The 13,862-nt window shown below is 26.2% G+C and overlaps 1 protein-coding gene and 1 long non-coding RNA gene across 3 annotated transcripts; both read right to left on the reverse strand.

Moving 5' to 3' along the window:
* Positions 1-484: 484 nt before the first annotated feature.
* On the reverse strand, positions 485-1,402 carry LOC112729431 (uncharacterized). Its single transcript, XR_003166534.3, has 2 exons — positions 1,313-1,402; positions 485-896 (listed from the first exon to the last, which is right to left on the reverse strand). It is a non-coding gene; the product is annotated as an uncharacterized lncRNA (long non-coding RNA).
* Positions 1,403-6,631: 5,229 nt separating this feature from the next.
* On the reverse strand, positions 6,632-9,801 carry LOC112728288 (uncharacterized). Of its 2 annotated transcripts, none has more exons than XM_072209738.1 (7): positions 9,271-9,801; positions 8,420-8,579; positions 8,182-8,221; positions 7,883-7,960; positions 7,393-7,542; positions 7,180-7,314; positions 6,632-6,990 (listed from the first exon to the last, which is right to left on the reverse strand). In XM_072209738.1, the coding sequence occupies exons 5-7, from the start codon at positions 7,417-7,419 to the stop codon at positions 6,778-6,780; spliced, it is 375 nt and encodes a 124-aa protein (XP_072065839.1). In that variant the 5' UTR covers positions 7,420-7,542; positions 7,883-7,960; positions 8,182-8,221; positions 8,420-8,579; positions 9,271-9,801; the 3' UTR covers positions 6,632-6,777. The 2 variants fall into 2 exon arrangements, with proteins under 2 accessions (XP_072065839.1, XP_072065840.1); XM_072209739.1 differs by having other exon boundaries at positions 7,883-7,974.
* Between the last annotated feature and the right edge of the window lie 4,061 nt (positions 9,802-13,862).

Below are 13,862 nucleotides of genomic sequence, written 5' to 3' on the forward strand. Positions count from 1 at the left end.
ACTCTACTAACTTGTAGTATTTTTGGCTGAATATATGTTAAAAATTTGAGTGCGATAATACCAAAATTGAGATCCAATATATTATTAATTTTTTAGAATGGAGTGTAGTTTAAAAAGGCTCGTTAGTTTGTTGTTGGTTAGATTCCTAATAGTTATCTAACTAACAGAATTAATTTTACTAAATTTATAATTAAATTTTTATATTTTTTTTATTAGGTCTTTACACTGCTTTTAATTTTATAATTAAGTCCTTATCAGTACAAAAAATATTAAAATTAATAAAATATTTATCTACAAATTAAAAAATACCTATAATTAAGAACTTAATTAAATCTTTGAACAAATATTATTTGAGATGAATATTTTGTTAATTTTAATACTTTTGATACAAAAAAGACTTAATTACAAAATTTAAAATAATATAAGAACTCAATTAAAAAAATAATAATAATAATAATAATAATAATAATAATAATAATAATAATAATAATAATAATAATAATAATAATAATAATAATAATAATACAGCCCCAACCTAAACCAAGTTTTGAATTCGGATACATTTATTATAAGACAAAGATAGTTCCCACTAGACTAAGATCTTCTGCAATTATTATTTTGGACTTTGAGTACATCCTCTTTATTTATATTTATGTATCAAAAAAAATAAAAAAAAAAAACATATAAATATAGTGTATGTAACTATGTAAGTGGAGGCTTGGATGCAGGAGGGATCATATCACAGCAACAACCTTTTGTTGTACAATGGCCTCCCAATTCAAAACCCTTAGTGTGACAGAAAACTCGGCAACGGATTATATTATTTGGACAATACTTGACTCCATCAACAAAGCACACTGTATGTATTTGTATTGCCACTGTGTTCATTGTTCCTTCTGCAATAATAATATCTTCTTGTCATTAGGATTTGTATGTGCAAAAATAATATCTATTTTACTTGAGAAAATTTAATTCAATTTTTGTAAATTTGTTAAACTAAATTAATATCAAGAAGAAGTTTACTTTCGCTTTTATAGTGCATGTTTGTTTCATTTTTTTTTTCAGTAAAAAATATATTGGTAACAAATTAATATTCAAGAATTCAACGGCGGCTTATTATCAATTTATCATCCGTAACAATATTTTTTAAATTTTGGAAATAAATAATATATAATTTTTTTGAATAAATAATATTAAATTTTTAACAAAAGGTATTTAGCTTCCTTCTCGGAGAGCCTTTTGTAAGAAAAATAAATTATATTAATATAAAAAAATTATTGTATGGTATAATTTTTATAATATCTTCTATTACCTGAAGCCAAGAGCACTGTCACGAAAAGGATGTAGAAGAGAGCTTTTAGAAAAGCATTGGAAGGCATTATATGAATTTTTTTTCTTTTTTGTTTTCTTGAAAGATTAATAACCAAACTCATTCTTATTTATAGTGTCATCTGCCAACTGGTAGGGAAAATAATTAATTCGGATGTGACTAGTCATTTTTTTTTTCTTAAAAGAAGTCTACTTTTATTTAGTATACTAAAATTGGAGTTTTTTTCGACTACTGAAAGCGAGATGTCAATTTTTCATAAATTTATTTTTTCTCTAAAATGAAAGCACTATTTTTTTTCTAAATTTATTTTAGAAAAATATCATTATTATAATTATATTACAATTAGTATTTAATGAATAATACATATACTAATTTAGAAAAATATTTTTATTATAATTATATAAAATTAATATTTAATGCATTATCAATTAATGAGAGTGAGGTGTCAATTCTTTATGAATTTATTTTTCCTCCAAAATGAAAGCACTATTCTCTCTTCTAAATTTATTTTAGAAAAATATCTTTATTATAATTATATTATAATATTATAATTATATTACAATTAGTATTTAATAAATACTGTATGATTATACTAATTTAGAAAAATATCTTTATTATAATTATATAAAATAAATATTTAATGCATTATAAACTAATTATCAATCGAAAATATTTTTAATCATTTTAATTATATTGATATAATTTTAATTCTCATTCATCATGCAATTATTTTATTAATGAGAAATTGTTGCGTTAATAATGACCCATTTATATTGATATCAATTATTAATAATAATAATAATAATAATAATAATAATAATAATAATAATAATAATAATAATAATAACAGATATCAATAATTAAATGCTAAAATATTTGCCAAGCATTGTCTACCTAACTTCAATTAATTAGTTAACAAATTAGTTGCTATATTTTATTTTCTACATAATTATATTAATTGTCAATTATTATACGTTAAATTAATATTTAATACATAATTATATTAATTATTAATAATTTTTTTATAATTATACATCAACGGTATTTAATACATAATTATTTTAATTGTCAATCAATTTAATTTTCAATCATTGTAATATAATTTTAAATTAATTGTAATTTTCAACAAGTTGATATTGATATCTACCTTAAAAAATAAAAACAAAAATCTATAATTCTAATTATGATAAAAATGTATATGATATGATAATGACTTATTCAATTACGACAAATATATGATGTATAACGTAAATAATAAAAAATTAACTTAATTAATAATAATTAATTTATATAATTATTTTTGTTCTAATAAATGTTATATATAGTGTTTTTTGTGGTTCGTGAGTGTAGATCTGAGATTCAACTCATTTTTTTAATTTATTATTTTTTCTTGATTATTTTATAGAATAAATTCTACATAATTATATTAATTATCAATTATTATACGTTAAATTAGCATTTAATACATAATTATTTTAATTGTTAATAATTTTTTTATAATTATACATCAATAGCATTTAATACATGATTATTTTAATTGTCAGTCATTTTAATTTTCAATTATTGTAATATAATTTTAAATTAATCATAATTTTTGACAAATTGATATTGATATCTACCTTAAAAAATAAAAATAGAAATCTATGATTCTAATCATGATAAAAATGTATATGATATGATAATGGCTTATTCAATTACGGCAAATATATGATGTATAACGTAAATAATAAAAAATTAACTTAATTAATAATAACTAATTTGTATAATTATTTTTGTTCTAATAAATGCTATATATAGTGTTTTTTTGTGATTTGCGAGTCTAGATCTGAGAGTCAACTTATTTTTTAATTTATTATTCTTCCTTGACTACTTCATAGAATAAGGATGTATTCTTCGTTTTTCATCAAAGTTGATCATTTTAAGATAGAATTTATAATTTTTTACAGTATTTTTTTTATATACTCATTCTATTATATTATCTTACTCCAACTTATTCTTTTCGTCTAATGTTTCAGTGCGATTGTCTTTTGTCGCAATCTTTTACTATCACCATATTATAAGTTATATTAAGTATTTGATTTAATTGGAATAAATAAATTGATTTTGTTAGAATATATTATGATTAATTAGCATTCTTAAGAATTATTTAGCATATCTGAATATTTATTATAGAATATTATAAATATCTTATAATAAATATTTAAATATGCTAAATAATTGTAATAAATGCTAATTGATCATAATATATTCTAACAGATTTTATTTTAATTTGCATTAATTGTTTTGTCTTATGCATTTTGATTAATAATTGTAAACTTTTTTTTAGTTACAAAAGGACAATATTTATTTTGTAACAAATTTTTTAATTAATTGGTATATTAACTAATTTACTGGACAAGCCAATATTTATATAATATATATAATAACATAAATAATTCGAACATACTTCATTTAGTTAAAATTGTTTTAAAACAAAATAACATTAGTGTCTACATTGATTAATTCTACGAGTTATATTTTTTTCACAAGTTCAACCAAAAGTTAAAAGTTTAATATATAGATTAGTGTCTCTATGAATTAAAATATTTTTGAGTCATTTATTAGGTAGTATGTTGTCACCATTTTAGCACTCCTATAAATAAAAAAAAAAACAAAACAAAAATTAGAAACAAGATATAACACTAATTATAATTTTTTCCATTCACTTTTATTCAAATTTTTGACAAAATCTTTCCTAAAACTTTGATATTTTTACCGTCTACGATTCCATAAAAAACAACCATTTCGTCACTTATTTCTCAATCATTATATAACTTAAATAACAAGTTCCATTAAAAAACACAAAAAAAAAGATAAAATAAGAGAGACTAAAATTAAACAGTTACATCAACCTGCATAATAAAAGAAGAATTTATAATACTTTAATTTTCTTTTTCCAAAAGGAAAAAAGATACTTCCTTTAGTAATTACTTTTGGAATTCAATAAGTACACACTCTATATACATTATATATATATATATACAAACATTTTTTCACTTTTTCAATAGAACAATCATTTTATGGCACAACAAATGACAAATACTAAAATAGTATTATAAAGATAACCAACCTGCTGGATAAGTTCTACTTAAAAATTGTTCACCACCGCCTTGTTATCCAAGTTCAGCTTATCTTCTCTACCTACAATATCAAATGTGTACAAATTATTAACAGTACAACTTGGATTCTTTGTCAATAAGAGCATTGGAAAAAATAAATGCCTACTAATTTTAAAAAACAATGAAGCATTATCCTGAAGAACTTTCTCCAAATCAACTCGCAATATACAAGCTTGATGAGTTAGAGAATTTTTTATCACACAATTGTTTTAACCACCGTCTCAACTTTCTGCATAATAAGATAAAGACAAAACTTGCTCAAATAAGAGCATTGTCAAACTTGCTTAATGTATCTACAATTCAAATCATCATATTGCTGGTCCAAACATAAAAAAATATCAAGCGAAATAAGAACACACAGGGAACAATAACATCTGTAGATATAACTATTGGTTTTTTAAGAAAATTAACTTTCTGATGATTTTCTATAGTCAACCCTATCTGTTCATTTGATTTGTCATGGCCTAAACAGTAAAAAATAATAATCTTATGAACAATCATTTTATCATGTGAATATAAATTATGGAAAACTAACACTATTAATCATAAAAAATCTTATGCAAATTCGCCTCAACCTTCATAGAAAACAAAAAAAGATTTAAACATAACTAAATCCTTCAAATATTCAAAAATTAATATTTTAAATATTCAACTACCCACTACCATATATCCTCGAACCATAACCATTAACTTCAAATATTCGATTCCAATTTCTTTTAGTTACGGCGCATTATAAGTCTTTATCTTATTATTAGTCATTTTATGTATATATCATACAAATTAAAGGATATATACAAATATTTTCTGCTATCAATCTTTTAATTTTGAGACTATTTGATTGCAATACTTTGGTTTTAAAGAGATGGTAACCTTAACAAGCTCATCAAAAAAGTAACAATTATATACTTAGTGAATCAAAAAAATTTTTTGGTCTATGACATTCAAAAGTTAACAACAAAATTAATTTTATTTGCATTGAATAGCTTCAACCAAAATAGAATTAATATTTTTCTATTTTGAATCAATGACCAAAACAAAGCAGTAATCAAAATAGAAAATTAATTTCCATCAAGAGAATTGAACCAGTGATCAAAATAGAACATTCACTTTCAACCAGAGAACTAGAGACCAAAACAGGCAGCAATATATCAAATCAATATTCAAATCAAAACAAAAATCAAATCAATTAAAATCATAGAACAAGAGACACTTGAGTTATCTAATTAGAGGTTGGGCCACAACGAGGAGGCAGAGAACAAGTGATAGGGCATGATTTAAAAGCAGCGATATCCAGAGGGACAGATGACGGTGTGATAGCAGAAGTAGAAGAGGTGACAACCCACAAACAACGAGGAGAAACATCAATGGTGAAGACGGCTTCGCGCAGCTCTAATGATGATGACATCGACGGAGCTGGCAATGATGAGGGCAGCCAGGCTCCCCTCCTGTTACAGCAGTGCTTCTCTCTCTCTCTCTCTCTCTCCCACCCAATGGCGACACGATAGTGGCACTGACATATCACTACAAAAAAAGGGTTAAAATGGCGGTTTTTTATGGAAATTACGGCGGTTACAACCGCCATTATTACCAAAAACGGCGCCTCCAAGAAACGCCAGTATTCTGGGCGCCATTCTGGTTATTACGGCGGTTTTCTGAAAACCGCCGTAATAACCAATGGATAATACGGCAGTTTTTTGATGGTTAAAATGGCGGTTTTAACCGCCGTTTTAACAAAATAAAACGGCGGTTTTGTTATTGTTTAAAATGGCGGTTTGTAACCGCCATTTTTACCAGGATTTAATGGCATTCTTCTCGTTTAAAATGGAGGTTTCTAACCACCGTTTTTACCTGTGTTTAATGGCATCCTCCTAGTTTAAAATGGCAGTTTCTAACCGCTGTTTTTACCTGGGTTTAATGGCATCCTTTTCGTTTAAAATGGCAGTTTATAACCGTCATTTTTACCAGAATATAATGGCACCGTTTTCGTTTAAAATGGCGATTTTTAATCATTGTTTTTACCTAAGTTTGATGGCAATTTTATACTCTTTAAAATGAAATTGAAACTACCTATTTGAAGTGACATTTTTGGAATTCAAACTTTAAAATCTATTAATAATCAAAAGGCACAACCTTAAATCAAACATTATAACAAGATTTTTAATTCATACATAATCTCCGAAAATCAAGAGTCATAATCCAAAAACAAAGTATCAAAGATAACATTTTTCAATAATTCGTCTTACTATCTATATATATATCCTTAATACATAAAATATTTATCATGCAAGATCATGCTTCTTTGTTGCTCGCTCCAGAAGACCTACTTCCTAACTCTTCTAACTCTTCTAGTGATGGAATTTCGACTATGTTGGTGGGCCTGATGTTTATTATGTTGAGAATCTCAGCTTTTGCTAGGTCATGGCTTTTAACACTTTCCAAGAACTCATTGGTGCGCTCTCTTGTTTGATCACGAGCAGCAGTATCAATCAGATAATCATAAACCTGATGGAGATGCATCACGGTCATAACTCATACACAGATAAAAAAAAATGTACTATAACCATCTATTGAAGTTACCAGAAATAAATAACTAAGGATATTTTCACAAACTAACAGTGTCAAGTACAATTCAAACAGATCTATTCATGTGGCGATATAAATTCAGGTTCCTAATTAGTGGAAAACAACTACCTTATGTTGTTTGTATTTCTCCCTCACAGCTTGCAAAGAGCCACCTCTCCTGCTGAGGTACAGATCATGTATATTTTGAGCACATTCCTTCAATTCGGCAGGTTTATATCTAGTGAGTTGATAAAGTGCTGCATTCTGTAAACAAAACGTTTAATTTAGTAATTGAATCCAACTTGGATATTGAATCTGTGATTTAGAAGAATGAAACATTACCCAAGGATGTGTCTTTGGACTTGGCATAAATCTTGCTAGAAATACAACAGATGCTGCCACCAAAGAAGGCAAGAATTTTACACAATTATAATCCAACAAACTGAGCTCTGCGAGGTAGCTAGTGAGAAACTCAAATTGCAAGTCTGATGTCTGCACCAGGAAACAGGAATAATGTTAGTCAACTGATAAACTAGAAACAATATTTTTGGCAATTTCATTAGTATAGAGTAAATTACTATCACTAACATACTAACATGCTTTCTAAAAATTAGCAACTAGTATATTGAAACAAGAGTTCACTTACATCTTTGCTATCCTCGGTGTCTCAAAATAAGAAATTAAATTAGTGATCGAGGCTCAATTACTTTAATTTAAACAAGTAGTTGTGTATATGCAATGGAGGATGTGGTTATGTGATAAAATCAATAAAAATAAGTCTTCTTCTAATAGTTACAACCCAATAAACTTAGTGGGAAATTGGAAAACTTACGTGATAGACCAATTCTGGCCAACAGACCCTCACTCTTCATCAATCCCATAATCTTCTAGTAAATCCTTGCTTTGCTCTCTGCAAATCAAGTTCTGAATTGGTTCAATTTATCAGAAAAAGATACTTCAGCCAGAGACGATGTCTTTGTACTTATCACTGTCTTTTGTTCACTTAAATTAAAGAAAACAACATACAGTTCACCTAAACACGTATATAAAGTAAGGAATTAAGACTCTATTAAATGCTTGAATGATATATTGATTATTGAGATTCATCTAAAGTGTTGGTTGGCAATTCACCTCTTAATCCAAGAGCGAATCCCACCAGGACTAATACCATCTGCATGAACGACCAATTTGGATTATGAATAACAAAGAGGCACTGTAAAGACTTATAAAGGTGGTATCCAACTTTCAATAGAATCTATATATATCAATCAACAAAATACAAATTGGGCCAATGCAGGCTTCTATACTTATTTCTAGAGATTAAGGGCCACATGCAAATCTTGTATGTGAAATATGGAGTAAAGCATACCTGATTTGCATCCCATCTGCAAGGAGAAAATGTACCTCTCTTGAACTCCTTAGAAATAAGCTTTTGTTTTGGGGAAGCATCCAAGCAGAATTTTATTTCGTTGGTTGCAACCAAATGATGTTTACCCCGATAGTCCTCTTGATGCGTACTCTCGCCATCTCTGTATCGGTAATATAACAAGCTATATTGTCAATGATGAAAAACAAATAATAGAATAAGTATTATATGGAACAGAGAAGGATAAAGTATGATTACAATCTGAACTAAAATTCTCTACTCTTGTGTACACAGAAAGGAGGCTGAAGCTGGTTTGCAGACCAAGCTTATTCCTGGAACATACTTAGCTAAGTCTAACTATTCATCTAGTATAACTAACTAACTAAACAACTTCTAACTACTTCTAATTCTAACTGACTGAGCTGGCAGCTGAGTAAACTACAATCCCTCAAACTAGCATGAAATTATGATATAAATTGAAAAAAGGTTCTGGCTCAGTATAATAACAATCATAGTAATAGCTATAATTGAACCCTGTCATTTTATCAAACACAACAAAAGCATTCATTCACACAGCAACGAGAATACATTTATTTTTTAAATAAAGAAAATCTAAATAATTACAGTTAGACAGTTAGTTGACTTAGCATTATATATGTCAATCTTCATATTCAAAACTGCCATTCTCATAAGCAACAAATCAGCAATGCAGTCATTGTGAAAGAGAAACAAACGTATAGAGCAATCAACGTTAAAGAGAAAGCGAGAAAAAAACGAAAAGATCGACGGAGAAGTCACAAAAAAGAAAAGATCTATCTAATATAAGAGCTTATTAGAGCGAGGATCGCGAGTACCTGGTACCGGAGAAATCATAGAGTTAGTGCTGGAAAAGATCATAACTCCAACCTCAGCATCGCACAAAATCGCAAGCTCCTTCGTCTTCTTCAACAAACCATTCCTTCACTTCTAGAACGTCACTTGCCTGCTCGTGGAATCATCGATCCTCCTTATCGCGATCTTCCCTCTCTCCATCGTTCTCAATCAAAACCCTAACTCCTCGATCCAGAATCACCATTTCTGTTCATCACAGATCAACAACCAAAACTTCAATTTCACCAAGAGTGAAGAAAAAGAAAAGTCAAAAACAGAAAAAATGAACTAAAAAGATAGCTCAAGGAACAGCAAGAAGAAAGTGAAAACTGAAAGTATCGATTCGTCGGAGAACGGCGCTGAGAAGATCGTCACTGGAGCAGCGCTGGAGAAGATCGTCACCAGAGCAGCACTGGAGAAGATCGTCGTTTCGGGTTTCAGTCGCTGGAGAGCGCTGCTAAGAAGATCACTGGAGCAGCTTCACTTTTGTAGGGTTTCACTTTCACCAGATCAGTGTTAAGGTTTTTCTTGGGTTTGGGCCTTTTTATTTTTTAAGTAATGGCTTGGATAATGGCGGTTGAAAACCGCCGAAATCCCCAAAAAAAAACTGCAATTTTAAAACTTAATTATGGCAGCATCATAAAATGCCATAATATCTTAATATTATGGCAGTTTTTTAAAACCCCCATAATATAAATGCCATTTTAAACACTTTTTTTTTGTAGTGCATCCACCGGCACCGTCTCCCCTTTTCCCCCTCTCCTTCCATCTCCTTCTTCCCCCTTGAGCCCCCCGCCCCCTTCTCTCTCTCTTTTTCTTTTCTTTCCATGTGTATGTATTTGGTGAGGGGTTGTGTGTGGGGGCAGTTGGAAAAAAAGGTAAGGGTTATGGTTTGAAAAGTGTGTGTAAATTAGGTTTCTATTTGGGAATTTTAATAAAATTAGGGTATAGAGTAGGTATTTTTAATAAAACTAGGAGTAATTAAATTACTAAAATTTTAAATAAAAGATATCCAAATATTTATGAAAATTATATGAATTCTAATTAATTTTAAACTCAAAATCTCATGACTTTGATTTAATTGTTTTTTGGTAAATAATTTTTTAAAAATAAAACTATGAATAACTATAATAAATCATAAATAGTTTATTATTTATTTTCTAACAATCGGGGGTCTTACAGGCTTAATGATGAGTGTTGGGTTATGGTGGGTTTAGGACTAATAGTCTAGTAGAGGGAGGGAAAAAATCAGAGCTCTATATTTTATTCTTGTGAGAGTTTTTTAAAAATTTGTTTAAGTATAAAAATATGTTAATTTTTAGAGCGATAATAAAACAAAAAATAATATTTGTTATAAATTTATTTTAAATAAGAGAAAGAGGGTAACTCAGTGAGGCAGCGATGACGGTTCTGTCTTTTGCAATGAGACGGTGACCTTGAGTGTGAGAGGTAGAGCCGTGGAGGCAGTGAGAATAGACGAGAGCGGCGAACAACAAAATGAAGAGTGAAATGAGGGTTAGAATTATAATTTTTACTTTTTATATTTGTATTTATTTTTAAATTTTTACTATTTTTATTTATGTTCAACAATTAAATTTTTTTAATTTAAAAATTAATTTTTAGTCAATATTTAAGACTTAATTATTAGTAGAAGGTATATATTAATTTTATAAAAGATATAAAATAATATATACCATTTTTACAAATTAATTATTTAATCTTTAATTTTTTATAAAAAATAATTAATTAATATAAATAATATTTTAAAAAATTAAATTTTTGAAACAAAATAAAATTATCTTAAAGATTTTAACATTTTAAAATATTTTTTTAGTTACAAAAATTCTTGTATTTTGTGACAAACAAATAACTTGTTATAAAAAATATTAAATTTTATGATAAATTAATTTTTTGTTACAAAATATTTTAAATTTTTGTAACAATTTCATCTTTTATTATAAAATATTATAAAATTTTGCAAAAAAACACCGATTCATTACAAAAGCCAATATAATTTGTAATAAAATAATTAAGTCGTTACAAAAATATTTTGTAACAAATTGTATTATTATTACAAAATATTATTATTATGTAACAATTACTAATTTTTGTATAAAAAAATAATTTTTTGTAACAATTTCAAATTTGTTACAAAATTTTTGTTATAAATATTTTATTTTTTTGTAGTGATAATTAATCAATTATTTGATTTGATTGATATAAATATCAAATTATTTAATATTTCGTTTGACCACATTAACTATAACTAATCAATTATATTAATTACTTAATTTAATTAGAATAAATTAATTAATATTGCTTAACTAATTAGAAGTTATTAAAAACAAAAATAACATCAAAATTTTTTAATCGTGATATAAAAAATTTTTTAACCATGACATAGATCTATGACAATATATATATATATATATATATATATATATATATATATATATATATTCTTAGTTTTTATATCTATTTTTTTATTTTATTGAATCTCTAAATTAATATTAAATACTTTATTTAAGATAAAAATTTAAATATTGCTGTATCATTAATCTTTTTTTCTTTTTTTATTGTTTTTTTGAGGGAGAGAAAGAAAAAAAATGCATGATAATAGTGCAGAAGAAAAGAAATGAAAAAAAGAAGAAGTAGAAGAAGGAGATTGGTGGAAAAAAAAATCAAAAACAGTTAAAAAAAAGGTGTAAATAAAGATTGCAAACAAAGAAAAAGAACATATATATGTAAGTGTAACTTGATTAGATTTAATTTAAAATTGATTTAATTATTTTGTTAGTTTTTATAGTTTTATTAAATTTTTAATTAGGTTCTTATATATATTTTTTAATTGGGTTTTTACACTGCTTTAATTTTATAATTAAGTCCTTTCTAGTGTAAAAAATATTAGAATTAACTGAATATTTCTTTACAAATTAAAGGCATTTATAATTAAAAACTTAATTAAAATCTTTGATTGCATATATTTTGGTAAAAATATTATGTTAATTTTAATATTTTTATCATGAAAATGACGTAATTATAAAATTAAAAGTAGTGTAGAGACCTAATTAAAAAAAAGTATAAAAATTTAATTAAAAATTTAATAAAACTATAAAAACCAACAAAATAAATAAATATTTAAAATTTGTTGGACACCTAATATTTCTGATAATAAATGAGTCAATCAATTAATTCTTATATCATCCTGCCTTTATTGTTGAAAGATGTATTTCTTCAAATCCATGAGGGTCACATGTTGGTAAGAATTTAATTTTGATGTATTGTGAGTTTAAAGTAGTTTTATATGTAAATTTAATTACATAATATTATATTAACAAAAATAATTACTTTTTACTTTAATCGTGTAAATAATTATCTAAAAAAATAGATATAATTATACACCTATATTTATACTATCAATGCATCAAAATTAAATTCTTTTCATAATACTAGCCAATAAATATCTCGAACATTTAACACCTATGAATGCTTTAATTTAAACAACTTTAAATTTTTTCCCCTATTTTCTTTTTTCTTTTTTATTAATCTAGAAATGTATATATCTGTATTTTTATCCTATAATTCTTTTTTTCAAAAAGGATATTTCATTTTTTAAAAGAAATTACAACTTGATTTCTGCATATAGTTTTGCATAAACTTAGAAAAATCGAAGGGTTAGGTTGAGAGGAGTTATTCGCCAAAAAGTTGGACATTGGTGTCACTATAAAAAAAACTAGTCTATTTCAAATAGATTTTTTGACAAAATAAAAATGGATTTCGAACAAATTATAAACGCGCATTTTATTTTAGACAAAATTTCGACAAGATTATTTCAAATTTTCAGGCATGTGTTAAATTTCTACCCATTGCGATAGATTTTCAAAAAGAAACAAGTATGGTAGTTCTTTTAAACACGGTGTTTAACTTATGATTTAGAAGACTCTACTAATTTGTAGTATTTTAGGCCGAATTTAAGTTAAAAATTTGAGTGCAATAATACCAAATTGAGATCCAATATATTATTAATTTATTAGTATGGAATGTAGTTCAAAAACACTTGTTAGTTTGTTGTTTGTTAGATTCTTGTTGGTTATTTAATGGGATTAGTTTCACTAAATTTGTAATTAGTCTTTATTTTTTTTTATCAGATTCTTACACTACTTTTAATTTTATAATTTGGTCCTTACCACTTATTAGTAGTACAAAAAATATTAGAATTAATGAAATATTTATCCATAAATTAAAGGTACATATAATTAAGAACCTAATTAAATCTTTTTTTTTCAAAGATAAATATTATTTTATTAATATAAAATAAAAGTATTTCCATAAAGAAGTACAAAAGAATTGGGTATTCCCATTTATCACCAACGTGACTGAAAGACTAACAGCTTAAAGAAGAGTAAAGTAAGAGTAAAGAAAATTAGTAGCATCTATTAGGTATGGCTCATGAGTTCACGGCACTAAATTACTGGCTTCTTTCACTATCTCTGGTGCTGGACTTATTACCTTCTCAAAAAACACACCGATTCCTCACTTTTCAAGTGCTCCAACACACCGCCACTATGAGGAGGGT

This window comes from Arachis hypogaea, chromosome 12 (assembly GCF_003086295.3).
Source record: "Arachis hypogaea cultivar Tifrunner chromosome 12, arahy.Tifrunner.gnm2.J5K5, whole genome shotgun sequence".
NCBI classification, from domain to species: Eukaryota; Viridiplantae; Streptophyta; class Magnoliopsida; order Fabales; family Fabaceae; genus Arachis; species Arachis hypogaea.

Excerpts from the sequence above, each read along its gene's own strand:
- LOC112728288 (XM_072209738.1), bottom strand. The coding sequence starts at position 7,419 with ATGCCAAGTCCAAAGACACATCCTTGG. Across the intron at positions 7,315-7,392 it reads GTCCAAAGACACATCCTTGG|AATGCAGCACTTTATCAACT; the intron begins GTAATGTTTCAT and ends TTTTGTTTACAG. Across the intron at positions 6,991-7,179 it reads AGAAATACAAACAACATAAG|GTTTATGATTATCTGATTGA; the intron begins GTAGTTGTTTTC and ends CATCTCCATCAG.